Genomic DNA, 14,840 nt, shown 5'->3' on the forward strand with positions numbered 1-14,840 from the left:
TGTTTGTATATATGGAACTCCAGGAAATCCCTTTCTCCACCTCCCTCTGGGATTACAGATGTGTTGTCACCCTCCTCTGCTTTTTAAAATTGGTTCCTGGGATTGAAACTCACATCTTCATGCTTCTGGCAAGGGCTTTGCCCACTGAGCCAACACCCTAGGACCTTTCCCCCTTTTAAATATCTTTATTCTGTCCCCAATCTTTTAACAATTATATCGGTATGTGTGTGTATGTATGTATATATGTATGTACGTATGTACATACGTACAGAGCCCCATACCACATTGCATACGTGGAGGTCAGAGGTCAACTCTGGGGTCAGTTCTGTCTTCTGTTGTATAGGTCTGGGGAATTGAACTTAGATCATTAGTCTTTACTCACAGAGCCATCTCCTCTCATGTCCTACCCCTTGTTTTTGAGACAATGCTCAGTTTATGTGGTCCAGAGCTAGACCCCAGCATTTGATTATCTAAACAAGCACTCTTAACAGCTACATCTTCAGCACTCCTGTTTGTATTTGAGACATGATCCTGCCTAGCTCAGCTGGCCTAGAGCCCATGGTGAACTCCTGTCTTTGCCTCCTAAGAGCTGAGATTGTAGGAGCAATGTGCTGTGCTCCGTCAACTTCCTACCCTGCGTTCTTTCCTGCACTGCTGGACTGTGGCCTACACTGTTGTGACTTACTCAAGGGAGCAGAGATTATTTTCATCTAATATTTCAGGTTTTGATAATTCTGTGCACTTTGACCTCTTTTCTCCAGTTTTGTTATGTCACATACATAATTTTTTTTTCCCCCTAAAAAGGGCACTTGGACTCTTTTTTTTTTTGAGATTTATTTATTATATGAGTACACTGTAGCTGTCTTCAGACACACCAGAAGAGGGCATCGGATCTCTTTACAGATGGTTGTGAGCCACCATGTGGTTGCTGGGAATTGAACTCAGGACCTCTGGAAGAGCAGTCAGTGCTCTTAACCGCTGAGCCATCTCTCCAGCCCACATGACATGTCTTATCTGCTGTGTCTCCAGGGGTGACGAGGTGGTGGGCGCAGGACTAGTCTGCTGTTGTTTTTAGTGCTGGAGATTGAACCCAGGGCTTTGCTCATGCCAATCAGGTGCTTTCCAGCCTCAAACTTGGAATGCAGCTAACATGAACGTGAGGTTCTGATCCTCCTGCCTCTTTCCCAAGGGCTTGGGGTACGAGCATGAGCCACCACATCTGATTTTTGAAGTGCTGGGATGGGACCCAGAGCTTTGCAAATGCTAGGCGAATAATCTGTCAACTGAACTACATCTCCAGCCGCCAACCGGCTCTGTGGTGTAGCTGTGGTAAAATGTATGTAATACAGAAGATAAAACTCACCATTTTAGCAAGTAGTAAATGTGCAGCTCTGTGACCCTCACACTTAACCTGCTCTGGTTACTCTTTATTTTTATTTTCTAAATTTTTTATGTGTTTTGGCATTCTGCCTGCATGTATGTTTGTGTGAGGGTGTCGGGTCCTCTAGAACTTCCTTCCAAACAGTTGTGAACTGCTGTATGGGTCCTGGGAATTGGACTTGGGTCCTCTGGGAGTGCAGTCAGTGCTTTTAACTGCTGAGCCATTTCTCTATCCCTGTGTTTGCTTTTTTTTTTTTTTTAATTTTGAAAATTTTTACTTTATTTTATGTATGTGTATACTTTGCCTTCATGCATGCATGTGTGCCAGGCAGGCCAGAAGAGGATGTCAGGTCCTCTGGAACTGGACTTACAGGTGGATGCAGCCACCATGTAGGTGCTGAGAATTGAACCCAGGTCCGCTGGAAGAGCAGCCGGTGATCTTAACAAGTTGAGCCATCTCTCCAGCCCCACTGTGTTTACTCTTAGGTAAAACTGTTCTTATGTTTGTCCTTCCTGTTTTTAAGATGAGTTGCTTCTCAAAAACGCATGCAGTGGTGGAAGGTTCTGGAGTCAGTGGAACTGAGTGGAGTTCAGGCACCACCTCTGGCTAAGTGCAGTTGTTTGGTTTTCCCTTGAGATAGGGGCTCATTACCTCAGGCAGACTTGGGACTTCCAGAGGGTGGCCTTGAGTCTAGAGTCTTCTGCTTCCACCCCCTGAGTGCTGCGGTTACAAGCAGAGCCACTACCGATCTTGGTACAGGTGTTGGCATCGGTTACTCTGCAGCAGAAGGGTTTATTGACTCGAGTGACTGCAGGAAAGGGAAGGGTGGGGCTGGGCTTTCTTCTGCCAGTTAGCACCATTCTCTTGACTCCCTTATAAGCAGGGCTTATAGGGGAAGCAGGAGACCAGGGTTCTGCTCCTAGGCCCCCTCCTTCAGTGGTTACCAGTCAGGATCTGCTGAGCTCTGTGCCCAGGACTTCAACTTCCTATGCACGAGTGCTTGTCTCTGAGCACTTGCTGTGTACCAAGGACCCTGAGGGAGTGGGACATTGCCTGCCTCTCAGGGTACATATTCTAGTTAAACTGCATGCAGAGTAAAAGGAAGACAAGCATCAGGACTCTGAGGGTTTGCCCTATTTTTGTATGGACCAAGCAAGCATAGGCTGACTTCCCCGAAGAAAGTCTTTCCTCCCCTGCTTCGCCTGCTGCCATCTGGGCAGGAGGACAAGTCTGTCTCTGTAGCCCTCTCTTGGTGACTGGGTGACTCGGAAAGGACGGGCTAGTTTGGTTTCTTGCTCCACTCTTCTAAACAGTGTACAGACTGGATTCCAGTGTTTTCTGCTGACATTCCTCTTTCCCTACTGCCACACAAGCGTCCCAACCCCCAGCACTCTGTTATCTCGGTTTCCAGGGCGCTCTCATGCTTGCTCAGGCAGAAGGGGGCTTCTGTTGGCGTGGATTCAGCTGGAAGCAGAAGAAGAAAAGCCGGTTGGAAGAGAAACAGTACGTCCCAGCCTGGGAACGGAACCACGGGCGGGCAGGCAGCTCGTTCTGTCTCACCCAGGCTAAGGACGGCCAGCCCAGGGCCTGGCTCGTAAGGGGAAGAGCACCGTGCTCGCTGCCTTCCTTCTTTCCTTTTCTTCCTTTTTTTCTTTTTCTTTTCTTTTTTTTTTTTTTTTTTTTTTGAGAGTCCCTGTAGCTCTGGCTATCCTAGAACTTGCTCTGTAGACCAGGCTGGCCTTGAACTCAGAGAGCTACACCTGGCTCTGCCTTCTAAGTACTGGGATTAAAGTTGTGTGCCACCTGGCCCAGCCACCACACTCTCTTTAAAATCATTTTCTTAGCTTTGCCTTGCTGTGGTTGTCGTCGTATTTGATCACTGTAGTCAGAACTAAGATTGATTACTTTAAATCCTCTTACCAATAACTTGTTTTCTGTGAGGAATTTGTGTCAGAATTATGTTTGTTTTCCTTTGGCTGCTTTAAAGATTTTCTTTTTTTTTTTTTTAAATTTTTTTTTATTTATTCATTTATTATATATAAATACACTGTATTTGTCTTCAGATACACCAGAAGAGGGCGTCAGATCTCTTTACAGATGGTTGTGAGCCACCATGTGGTTGCTGGGAATTGAACTCATGACCTCTGGAAGAGCAGTCGGGTGCTCTTAACCACTGAGCCATCTCTCCAGCCCAAGATTTTGTTTTCTTATCTCTGTTTTGAGCACTTCTATTTTTTTATGCTTTAAGATTAGGGGTGCGAATATGTGAGTGCTTAGGTCCACCCGAAATCCTAGTACACGGGAGGTAGCTGCAGGAAGAGCAGAAGTTCAAGGTTATCCTTAGCTAGTCAGTGAGTTTGAGGGTAGCCTGGGCTATCTAAGACCCAGAGGTTGGAGAACACTTTGGCATAGGACCCAGGTTCAATTCTCAGCACCCATATGGCAACTCATACCTGTCTATAATCTAATTCTGTGGGACCTGATGCTCTCTTCTGACCTGCGCAGGCTCCAGCATGCACACGGTGCACATACACAGACAAACAAACATGCATTTAAGTACATACATAAATACATAAAAATAAAAGAAATAATTAAAAATAAAAAAAATTCAATCTCAAAACAAAAATCTCTTCCAATTCTGGCATCTATGTTTATGCTCATTACTTTGTAATTTGTTCTTTCTGTACATTATGGGTATTACCCAGTCTTTTGTACATAATCAGAAACTTTTGGTTGAATCGCAAGTGTAACCTTTTCCTTGTTGGATACTGTATTTCTGTATTCCTATGGAAGTCTTTTCTTGTGACATGTCTGTCCTTTTAAGATCTGTTAGATATGGTTGAGCAAATGAGTAATGCCAGTACTCAGGAGTCTGAAACGGACGGCTTGTGAGTTTGGCCAGCCTGAACTCTGAGATGAGGGCTTATCGTAAAAACCCCACCATGGGTGTTTGTATGGCAATAAGCTAGCATTCAGGGGTTAAGCAGAAGGGGAGTTCAAGGTTGTTCTGGGCTCTCTGAGCACCCTTTAAACTTGAAAAGAAATGGCTAGGGATACAGAGAGATAGCTTGGTGCTAGAACATGTGTTTCTGTATGAGGCACTGAGTGCAGTTACATGGAGAAAAAGGAGCAAAGAGAGCGGTGTCTAGAGCACCCCTGCTCAGGGGAGGGGTTTAGAGAGGACAGCCATGCTGGAGGTGTGAGGAGTCACCTCTCCCAGACCACTCCATCCTGAGTGTCACTTGTGTCCAGCATTAAATCTGTGTGCTGACTTCCTCTGGCAGCTGGAGTCTCTGATCTTCCCACAGATCACAACACAGGTTGTGAAACCGGTCAAGACGAGAGGCTCCCACGTGATTATGTGACATAGTCAGGAAGTGGAGTGTGTGGGTGTTAATTTCATTTCAGGATGATGCACGTCTATCAGGAGAGATTTGCCTCTGTGTTTGTTTAGTCTGTTAGTGGAAATCTCAAACTCTGTGAGCTCCAATTTTGTTTAAGTTGCAGGGAGACTCAGGGAGAACATCTGCTCTCCACTCCCGTGCCTTTCCTGGGGAGGCCGAGGCCGTGAGATGAGAGGGAGTCCTACTTGTGACACATCTCGGTGATGGCACCGTCGGAGCTAGATGCCGTTTACAGGAGCACAGGGTGGGTGTTGCAGGTGCTCTTGGGAGCCAGCTGTCTGTCAGAGATCAGAGAGTGTTGTCCATACAGTACACTGTACCGAGATTCTTCTTGTCTGTTGCCTTTAGTGCCGTGACCTCTAGCAAGGTGCTGAGCTTGTTGTCAGTTGGAGGCAGCCTTGATGCCTGGAGGCAGGCTGTTTCCTCCAGAGGTGAGCTCCATGTTCAGAACTGTCAGCAGGAGATGGGCTGCAGTGAACTGGAGAGTGTGCACCTCGTCTAAAGTTGGGCATGGACAGCGCACACCTGTAGTCCCAGTGTTCAGAAGGCTGCGAGGCAAGGGGGTCAAGAATTCAAGGCCAGAAACTTTGTGTAGTGAGGCCGTGTTGTAAAATAATTAGCGATAAATAGAAAAGTAAATGCTGGCTGCTTCTTCGCTCTGACAGATCGATGCCAGGCTGCAGATGGGCTCCACATTGCCAGATATTTAGCATCTGCAGAGAAAGCCCCAAACGTGCATTTTGGGGTAAAATATGTAAATGTAAATTTACTTATTAAGACCTTTTGACTGTTTTTTATTTTATTTTTTAGGACAGGGTCTTGTGTAAGCCTAGCTGATGCTGAGCCTACTGTGTAGCTGAGGATGACCTTGAGCTTCTGGTCTTCCTGCTTCCACCTTCCAAGTGCTGAGATTACAGGCATGTGCTGCATAGCAAGCACTGGCCTCTTTATTTTTATGAATTTGTTTTCCTTTCTTGAGACGGAGTCTCACTTTCGAAGTCCACATGGGCCTTCAAGTCCAAATCTTCCTCCCTCAGCCTCATGATTGCCGAGAAAACAGTCTCGTATCACTGCATCTGGCTCGGACACATTTTAGTAAAGGCATGGAATGGCCAAGACCAAGTGTGGGCCCTACAGGTTTCAGTTAGACGTCTGTGGGCCGTCTAAGTGGAAGTCAGTGTGGCTGGTTAAGGAAGAGAGCCTGGCTTGAGGTAGATCCTCAAAGGGGCCAGGCTACTTTTCTTTCCTAAAATCTCATTTCTCTGTCCTGCCCTGAGTTATCATATTGCCAAGACTGCTTCCTGCCTGCTGTGTCTGGGAGGTGAACCCCCTTTGGGTCAAGGATGGGACTCAGTGGAGGATGCTTGTCTAGCACATTCATGTCTCCAAACACAAAACAACAAAAAGCCCTACTTCTCCTACCCAGACATACCCTATTGTAGCAGAGCCATGTGAAGACATTAGCCACCCTATCAGGAGGAGGTGCCTGCCACGTTGGCCTCTGAACCCTTTCCTTTGGTGGGTGCTTTCCCTCTGCCTCTCCTTTCTTGTGTCTTTGGCCATTGCTTATCACAATCTAGAGCAGTCTCCTTTTACTGTCTTTGCTACCTCCCTCCAGGTATAGTCACAGGACAGCCAAACTCACTGCCCCTTAATAACAAACCACTGGGCCTTGTGGCGTCATAGTTGAACAATCCCAGTGAGAACTGATATGGAGAGAAGTGGGTGGACATGTGGCAGTTTGAGAACAAAGTTCTTCCCAAGAGCTCTGGCCTCCCAGAGCAGAGGTCAGTTTAGACTCTTAGGAAGGGTGAGAGGACTGAGGGCAGTGATTGACAGGCAAAGATGAGACCCAACTTAGTTGGGCATCCATCACCGCTATGCTGTACAGAAAAGTGGGCTCTGCCTGTGGGGAGACGCACAGGAGGACGCCTTCATTTCCCTGGCGCTTGCACAGAGCCCCTTGTTAACCTGGTTCAGGGTCGCTAACCTATACAGAGAGATGCTAATGTGCAGGGTTTCAGCATATGATTTTTTTTTTTTAACCAATCTACTGAGAAGTAATTTTTTTGTCTAGTCAGAGGATTTTACTGCCTGCTGTCTTGGGTTGCCAGATGGTAGTTTCTGGGCAGACTGAGCCTCCCTTGATGCCTTGGTGCTAGACAACTCTCAGAGTCTGGGTGCAGAAGGCACAGCGATGGCTCAGGCAGAAGCAGGCTAGCTGCCTGCTGCTCTCCATGGAGAGAGACAGGCAGCCTAATTTTGATCCTCTGCCTGCAACTTTTTAAAAATATTACACTGATTTGTGTGTCTGTGCACATGGGCACTCCCATGCATGTGTGTGCTGGTAGAGATCAGAGACAGCTGTAGGGATTGGGTCTTCTTACCATCTGGGTCTCAGAGACAGCTCCTGTCATCAGTCAGACTTGGTAGTAAGCATCCTCACCTGCTGAGTCATCGCACCAGCCCTGCTCTACCTTTATTGAAGTGTCAGGTATCCCAGGAAGTCTCAAACTAGCAATGTAGCCAAGGATGACCTCGAACTTCCAATCCTCCTGACTCCGGCTCAGATTATAGGTGTCCCACCATACCTGGTTTCTGGGCTTCTGGGAATAGAACCCAGGGCATGGTGTATACTAGGCTGTGAGCTGTATCCCTGCCTCTGTGTGTGCCTTGGATGGGTGGTAAACATTTTGTGCCTCAATGTCCTAATCTGTTATGTAAGACAATAATAATGCCTACCTATGGGGTCACTGGGAGGATGGTAGATGACCAACAACCCCTTCCCTTGCTCCCCAAAAGTATCAGCAAGCATGTAAAGTGCCAATCATGGCACCTGTCATCCTGGAGAGGATGTTGGGCAAGGCAGGGAAAGAGGGAGAGGAGGGAGAAGTAAGTAGTCTGGAGTGAATGCTCCCTCCACCCGTATTCCTCTCCGACCATGCAGGTGTTAGGACCACTCTCACACTCAGAGCGGTCTAACAACAGCCTGCTTCTTGCCCAGCATCAGGGCCAGGATTCTTTCAGTTGCAAGCCCCATGATCCCTTTATTTCCTAGTGCTTTAGCCAAGGGTTGGGAATGCTTAGGCTGGCACTGGCAAGAGTGATACATGTGGACATGGGTGTGGATATGTGTATAGGTGTGGCAGGTTTCTTCCTTAGTTAAGTTTTGCCTTAGTTTTTGAGGCAGGGTCCTCACCGATTCAGCTACGCCGCCTGGCCATGATCTCCAAAGGTCCCCCTGCCTTCATGGCCCCAGCACTAGGGTTACTGGTGCGCCAACCTGGCTTTTTATTATGTACTTGCTGGTGTCAGAGCCCAGCTGCCACGCTCATGCAGAAAGCACTTTTTCCCAAGCTGTAAGGTTTGTCTGTGTTTTGTTTTTCAAGACAGGGTTTCTCTGTGTAGCCCTGACTGTCCTGGAACTCACTATGTAGACCAGGCTGGCCTTGAACTCAGAGAGATCCACCTGCCTCTGCCTCCCAAGTGTTGGGGTTAAAAACATGCGCCACAACTCCTCAGGTCCAAGCTGCGATTTACCAGTATTGACATGTCGGTTGGTGTGCGCAAGTTCACGGTTTTGATTTTTTTAATCTTGGGGCTGATGATTATATTTTCCTGTTAAATGGGCTCTGACCAGATGTTCTGCAGTTACATTTACCAGTGACAGACATTTTCTGAGCACTTACTGCATATCAGACTCTGTGTACAGCGTGTCACATACATACCTAATTTTGGCCAGCACAATAACCTCTTGAGATTGGTGTTGTCACCGTGAGGATTAGTGGGGTTAAGCAGTTGGCTTGGTATGACAATGGTGGAGCTGGATTAGGAAGCTGGCCACCTGGACTCCCTAAACCACTGTTTTAACATGCTGTAACCCAGCAGACCTGTTCGCTAGACAATGCAAGTGTCTCATACAGTTTTAACAGAACACACCGTGTGCCGTTTAGTGCGTCTGGGCGGTTCAGCGCTCTGTAAGGTTGTTAATTGTGAGGCCTATTTCTTTCTCTTTGTCTGTGTTAAACAGATGGGTGGTTTTTTCCTCTAGAATCTCCTTTGCAGAGACCACTGTACTCCCTGTGTGTTTGCTGATGAAGTCAGCAGGGTTTTGGACTCCCATTTCCTGGTCTTATGCAAGTACTTACTTTACCATCTCTAAATGGAGTACATTAGCTCCAGGCCACGGAGAGCAAATTAGGGGAGCAGGGAGATACATCACGAGAATGAGGCTGCTTGGAAAACGTGCCTGTGCTCCTGGCCTGAACTCCCAGCTGTGTGAGAATAAATACTGAGATGTCAGGATATCATTCCACGGCTGCTGCAGAATGAAGCTGGCAGTCTACAGGTGAGTCTGAAACAAAGCAGCAGCCTAGGTTTTAAAGGTACACTTGGCTTCTGAAATTAAAAAAAAGAAAAACACATTACGTTTATTAGAGAGAGGGTGGTAACTTGTAGGAAAGGATTTCTGTCCGTCCACCATGTGGATCCTAGGGGTCTCACTCAGACTGTTATCAGGCTTGTTGCCTGCTGACCAATCTCACTCTCCCTGGACCTGGCTTCCAAGGAGTCTCGTGTTTACTCTAAAGCCCAGGTTGGCCCTGCTGCCTTCATGCAGGGCAGGAGAATGAGAGGTGCATCTGACCCAGCCTGACAGGACTACAGCATCCACTCAGACAGCATACCCTTGACCTTGGTTGAGTGATGACTCTTTGTGTTTTCTGATTTGTTTTCTTTCTTTTTTTTTTTTTTAAAGATTTATTATATATGAGTACACTGTAGCTAGCTGTCTTCAGATACACCAGAAGAGGGCATCAGATCTCTTTACAGATGGTTGTGAGCCACCATGTGGTTGCTGGGAATTGAACTCATGACCTCTGGAAGAGCAGTCGGGTGCTCTTAACCGCTGAGCCATCTCTCCAGCCCCTGATTTGTTTTCTTAAAACAGAGCTTACTCTGTTGCCCAGGCTAACCTGGGATTACATATGTAAGCCTCCATGACCATGCCTGGCCTCTTTTTCTTCTAACTTAGGAGGATTTAGGGGAGCAAACCGTGTCATTTTCAGTTCTTTGTGGGTCAGCAGAAATCTTAAATAAGTTTTGCAAGGACCAAAATTTAGGAATGAGATGAGGGGAGCTGGGGCTGGTCCCACAGGTTAGAGAACTGTCTTGCAGAGGACTAGAGCTCGGTTCCCAGTACTGACTCACACTGGGCAGATCACACCACCTTATCGCTAGCTCCAGGGGATCCCACACCCTCTTAGCTAATAGAAGAGGCTGTTGGACTTTGAATGACTTTGGATTTGACTTTTGTGTCTTATCTTGCTCTCATGCATAGGACAGGTGACAGATGAGCCCCTGCCCTGTTTTCAGTAAAATGGCCAGTGGCTTGAAACCTAGTTGTGGTCCTCTAGTTCAAGGCTCCCTGAAAATCTTCATTCACAGCATAATGAGGCAAGAACCCTTGAAAGATGGGTAGAGTAGATGAAGCAGCCTTCTCAGCTGCTTTTGGCCCACTGTGTTTCCGGGGAAATCCCCTGTGGAGTGTGCTGGCGTTTGCTGTGTGGTTTATACTGATTGGGAAAGAAGTGCAATCAATCGCTCCTCCCCGCACCACATCTTACTTCACTGGGTGTAGATCAGGACTTGTGGAAGGTCACAGACACTTGGTCCATTATGTGAGAGCTGCTTCTGAACCCTCCCTCTCCATTCTGAGGCGCTCAGCCTGGAAGGAGTGTGTAGGCATTCGTTCTCCACATCTGTCAGATGCTGTGGGCTGTTTCACCTGTATTGAACGTGGAGTCATCACCAGGCAGATCTCTCTTCTTCCTGGAGAAGGTAGTTGACCTTGGCCTAGAAGAAAGGGAGTCCTCTCCAGTTGTACTGAACTGACACATCCACTGTGTCACCGCCTTGTAGAAGGTTTCTCCACCAGTCGCTCTGCTGCTTGGGGTGTCTCTTGCATGCTGCCTTCTAAATAGCTGTTAGGAGGGTCTAATGAAGCAACCGTCTGGAGACCAGTGTTTATTTCAACATGGTTGCAGTTGCTTTTGCTTCAGCTTTCAGAACCAATAAAGCTAGTTATTAGATTCTGTAATTGCTGCTGTAATTACTCTCTTGGAACTGGCAAAGGCATAATTAAATATGGAGATTTCACAGACTTTTTTTTTCTCCTCATCTAAAAGCAACTTCTTCAACTTCTGTTAGTAGGGTTAAGTTTAGACTGTTAGAGCCAGTGAGTGTGTTTGTGTATGACCCGAGTTCTGTAGCAGAATAGGGACTTCTGTGGATACTTCCTCTCTAAAGACTTGGCTTTGATGGACAGCTGTTCCTTAGCCGACAACTTGTTTCTTTAATCCAACCATCCAGGATTTGGGGAGGTTGGCAAGCCATTACAAGCCAATTTGCATTTATTTATGTAAATACTGGGTTTGGGCTCTATGGACTTTGACTACTTAGAAAAGCAAGTCTGGTTGGAAATCTGGTTAGAGCTGGGTATGGTGGCTCAGACCTATACCTACCTATTTCCTCCCTCTAATAGATACCCAGACAGAATGAAGGAAGTTTTTCTTGGACAGTGTTCAGAAAGAAGTGTGTCCTTTGGCTCAAGGAACATCAGGTTTCCCCAGGTTCTCCTCCACTGCAGCTTGCCACATTTGTAAGGTATGGGAAGTGAAGTGTGTGGTACCTGTGCTCACATGGTTTTGAGGGCCAGTGCTGACCAAATGGGTTGCTTTATTTGCAAAACATTTGGGGTTTCTCAAGAGTGTACCCTTTCTTTCGGTAGCCGTCAGGTAATTGAAAAATACAGAAGTTAGATGGGGTAGGAGAAAAAAAATCCACAGTTCCTGCCATATACCAGCCTAGGGAATCCACTGCTTTCTGGGCTGAAATTTATAAACCTGCAGAAGGAGGGTGATCCTGGAGGGTGTTTGCTGGGTGCCTTTCCTTAGTTTTGCATACTTAACTTTATATTGAGGGGCTTGCAAGAGATCCTGCTTGTATGAACCGAAGAGAGGTTACCCCACCTGAGACGCCTAAATAGAACATATGTGTTCCTCCGGTTACACTCTAAGTTCATTGTAAGTGGACAGTATTAAATAAAAAATACATTAGTATACCTCACACAGCTGCCTTACATGTTAGGATAGGGCCATTTGTATATGAAAGCACAATAAAATACATGGAATTAAATATTAAACTTGGCATATATTAATAACTGCATACCAGTCCTGTGTTAGTTGTTGGTTTGCAAAGATGGATAGAACCATCTGGAGTTACTTGAAGTCACTTTTGAGTTTGTGGTTGAACCCAGGGCCTCATGCATGCTCTGCCGTTGGATTATGCCCTCAGTCTTTTTTTTTTTTTTTTTTTTTTTTTTTTTCCGGAGCTGGGGACCGAACCCAGGGCCTTGCGCTTGCTAGGCAAGTGCTCTACCGCTGAGCTAAATCCCCAACCCCAATGCCCTCAGTCTTAATCAGTTTAAATGTTATGCCGGGCATGATGGCATACACCTTCAATCCCAGCACTCAGGAGGCAGAGTTCCAGGGCAGCCAGGGCTGCACAGATGAAAAACCATCTCAAAACACAAAAAACAAGTTGGTTTTTGTTTTGTTTTTGTTTTTTTCTTTTTTTGAGGCCAAACCATTGTTCTTGGCAAGTGATTTTTTTTCTTTAAAGAACTTGTTACTTAATAGCAGTTTGGACAGGTTTTAGCAGTGCTGAGTACCCAGTGCCCCAAGTGGGATGTTTCAAGGTTTATAAGCACATGCTAACTCTTAATACATTTTTAAAGATTTATTCATTTATTATGTATAGTGTTCTGCCTGCATGTATGTCTGCAGGCCAGAAGAGGGCATCAGATCCCATTACAGATGGTTGTGAGCCACCATGTGGTTCCTGGGCATTGAACTCAGTGCTCTTAACCTCTGAGCCATCTCTCCAGCCCCCGGCAAGTGATTCTTAGGACAGATGCCTAGGCTAACAGTCTGTGTCTTTAACCTTCAGCCATTGGGACACAATGCTGTTATCTGCAAAGCTCTCAGTGGAGAATGAATAGATAGATAGATAGATAGATAGATAGATAGATAGATAGATAGATAACCTTTCAGTGTTTCAAGTGACTTTACAGTTCTGTGTTGGTATTCACAGCTACTTGTGAAGCATGTGTCCTGCAGGCTGTAAGGCACATACCTGAGTGGAAGGACTGTGTTAACATATGTGTACCATACAGAGAAACCACTTCTGTGGTTAGAGCAGGTAATTGTGACCTGCAGCCTGTGGAGATGGCATTGGTGCACCTCTCCTGTATGAGGGAGATGCTTACAGGAGTGCACATAAATGCAGCTCCCCTGACCCACCCAGTCCTACAGTTTCTGCTAGAGCCTGCTGGGCGGGCTGCCTTTCTGAGACTGTAAGGGGAAGGAGTGTGGGTTTGGTGGGAGATACAATTTGTTCCTAGCTTTGCCACAGAGAGATTCGCCTTATTGAATCGCTTGTCCTGACTGGACCTCAGACAAACGATCTATTTCTATACAGTCTGGGCACTAAGAAAGCAGAGAGCATCGATCTGACCGAGTGGTCAGACTCCAGATTTGTTCATGGCCAGAGCCCCATCCTCACTTGTGCTGTGTGTTCCTGTTAGAGAGAATGGTGCACTGGCCACCTCTAGGCATGTGGCCTTCTGGTTTTGGTCACTTAGTTTCCAGGCAGCAGTTACTTACTGGTCAGAGCGCGCTGAGCTTTGTGCTGTGCTCTGTTGCCATCTTACTTAGAGTCGTTGGCTTTTGTGTGGATAGCATTGTAACCCAAACTCAGGTAGTATTTGCTACAAGCCTCTTGTTGTTATTGTCCCTAGTGGGTATGGGACGGTGTTTTATCATAGTGAGAGTTAGCAGGGTGTTTGGGATGCAGTGCCTGCTTTACTAATGCGCTAGGCCTATTCACTCCCCACAGTCAATGTAGCAGGGAAACTAAGCCTCTCACCTCTGTCTGAGCTGTAGTTTGACCCCAGAACATGTTCTTACTCTGAGGGCATTTAAAGTTGTGGCATGCTTCTTCCCCGTCTGTATTGTGAGGTCTGTATACTCTTGGGTAGAAGATGTTATCAGTCGTCTTACAGAGACTACAGCTGAGGTGTATACAGTACACTCAGGAGAAGGGCTCTGCGTCCTCCCTGACATCACGCCATGCCATGCACTCAAGTCTGCTCTCTTCCCTCTAGCGGCCTTGCAGGCTCTGAAGCGCAAGAAGAGGTATGAGAAGCAGCTGGCACAGATTGATGGCACCCTGTCAACCATCGAGTTCCAGCGGGAGGCCCTAGAGAATGCCAACACCAACACGGAGGTGCTCAAGAACATGGGCTATGCCGCCAAGGCCATGAAGGCTGCCCACGACAACATGTATGTGCCGTTGCTGGGGAGCGGTGTCTGGAGGGGAATGTTGCTTAGGCCATGGCCTGGCTGTGGTTGTCACCCACTTTGGAACTTTGGACTGTGTCTGCCACCTTCAGTTCCACACAGAGCTTAGGAGAGGAAGGAAAGCTGTTTGCTGTTTCACTGGTTTTAGGTACTGTGATAGGCAAAGTTTCAAGTTGAGAAGTCCTTAGGTCTTCTCAGCCACCTCTTCATCAGATGGAGGTCTGTGTCCCAGGGAGGGGAGCCGTCTGCGCTGTGTTCTGAGTGTGGACAGGACTGGGCTCTGACATGTGTGCTTTCTCCCAGGGCTTTGAATCTGTTCTTAGTCTACTCTGAGGATGGCTTTTTGCCTCTCCCTACTCCTGTACTCCGTGGTCCTTCCTTCCCTGTGGACAGTTGCTTCTCACTCAGCTGGCCTGAGAACCAGAGACCCTGCCTGGTTCTGGTTGTAAATGACAGGAGTCTTTCTATGGGAAACCTGTACTTTAGTTTTGACGCTGGAGCCGGCCAGAGGGGTGCTTGCCGCTTTGGCTGCTCAGCTGTGGTCCTGCACAGAGAGCTGCAGAGGGCAGCCTCCAGCCTGGCCTGCCCGTAGCCTTTGTTTACAGACTGGCTGGAGCTGCTCTGCTCCACGGCAGA

The 14,840-nt window shown here is 47.1% G+C and overlaps 1 protein-coding gene across 2 annotated transcripts in view; it reads left to right on the top strand.

Moving 5' to 3' along the window:
- The window catches only part of Chmp4b (charged multivesicular body protein 4B), a 40,623-nt gene that overhangs the window by 19,364 nt on the left and 6,419 nt on the right, over positions 1–14,840 (top strand). Inside the window, exons 1-2 of one of the 2 annotated variants that reach the window (XM_087645572.1) lie at positions 10,242–10,623; positions 14,009–14,186. In XM_087645572.1, coding sequence (XP_087501698.1) covers positions 10,257–10,623; positions 14,009–14,186 — 545 coding nt within the window. In that variant the 5' untranslated portion in view covers positions 10,242–10,256. Of the gene's footprint in view, positions 1–10,241; positions 10,624–14,008; positions 14,187–14,840 lie in introns of those variants that run through there. The other variant, NM_001399657.1, reaches the window with a different exon arrangement.

Source organism: Rattus norvegicus, chromosome 3 (assembly GCF_021556685.1).
Source record: "Rattus norvegicus strain SHRSP/BbbUtx chromosome 3, alternate assembly SHRSP_T2T, whole genome shotgun sequence".
NCBI lineage: Eukaryota > Metazoa > Chordata > Mammalia > Rodentia > Muridae > Rattus > Rattus norvegicus.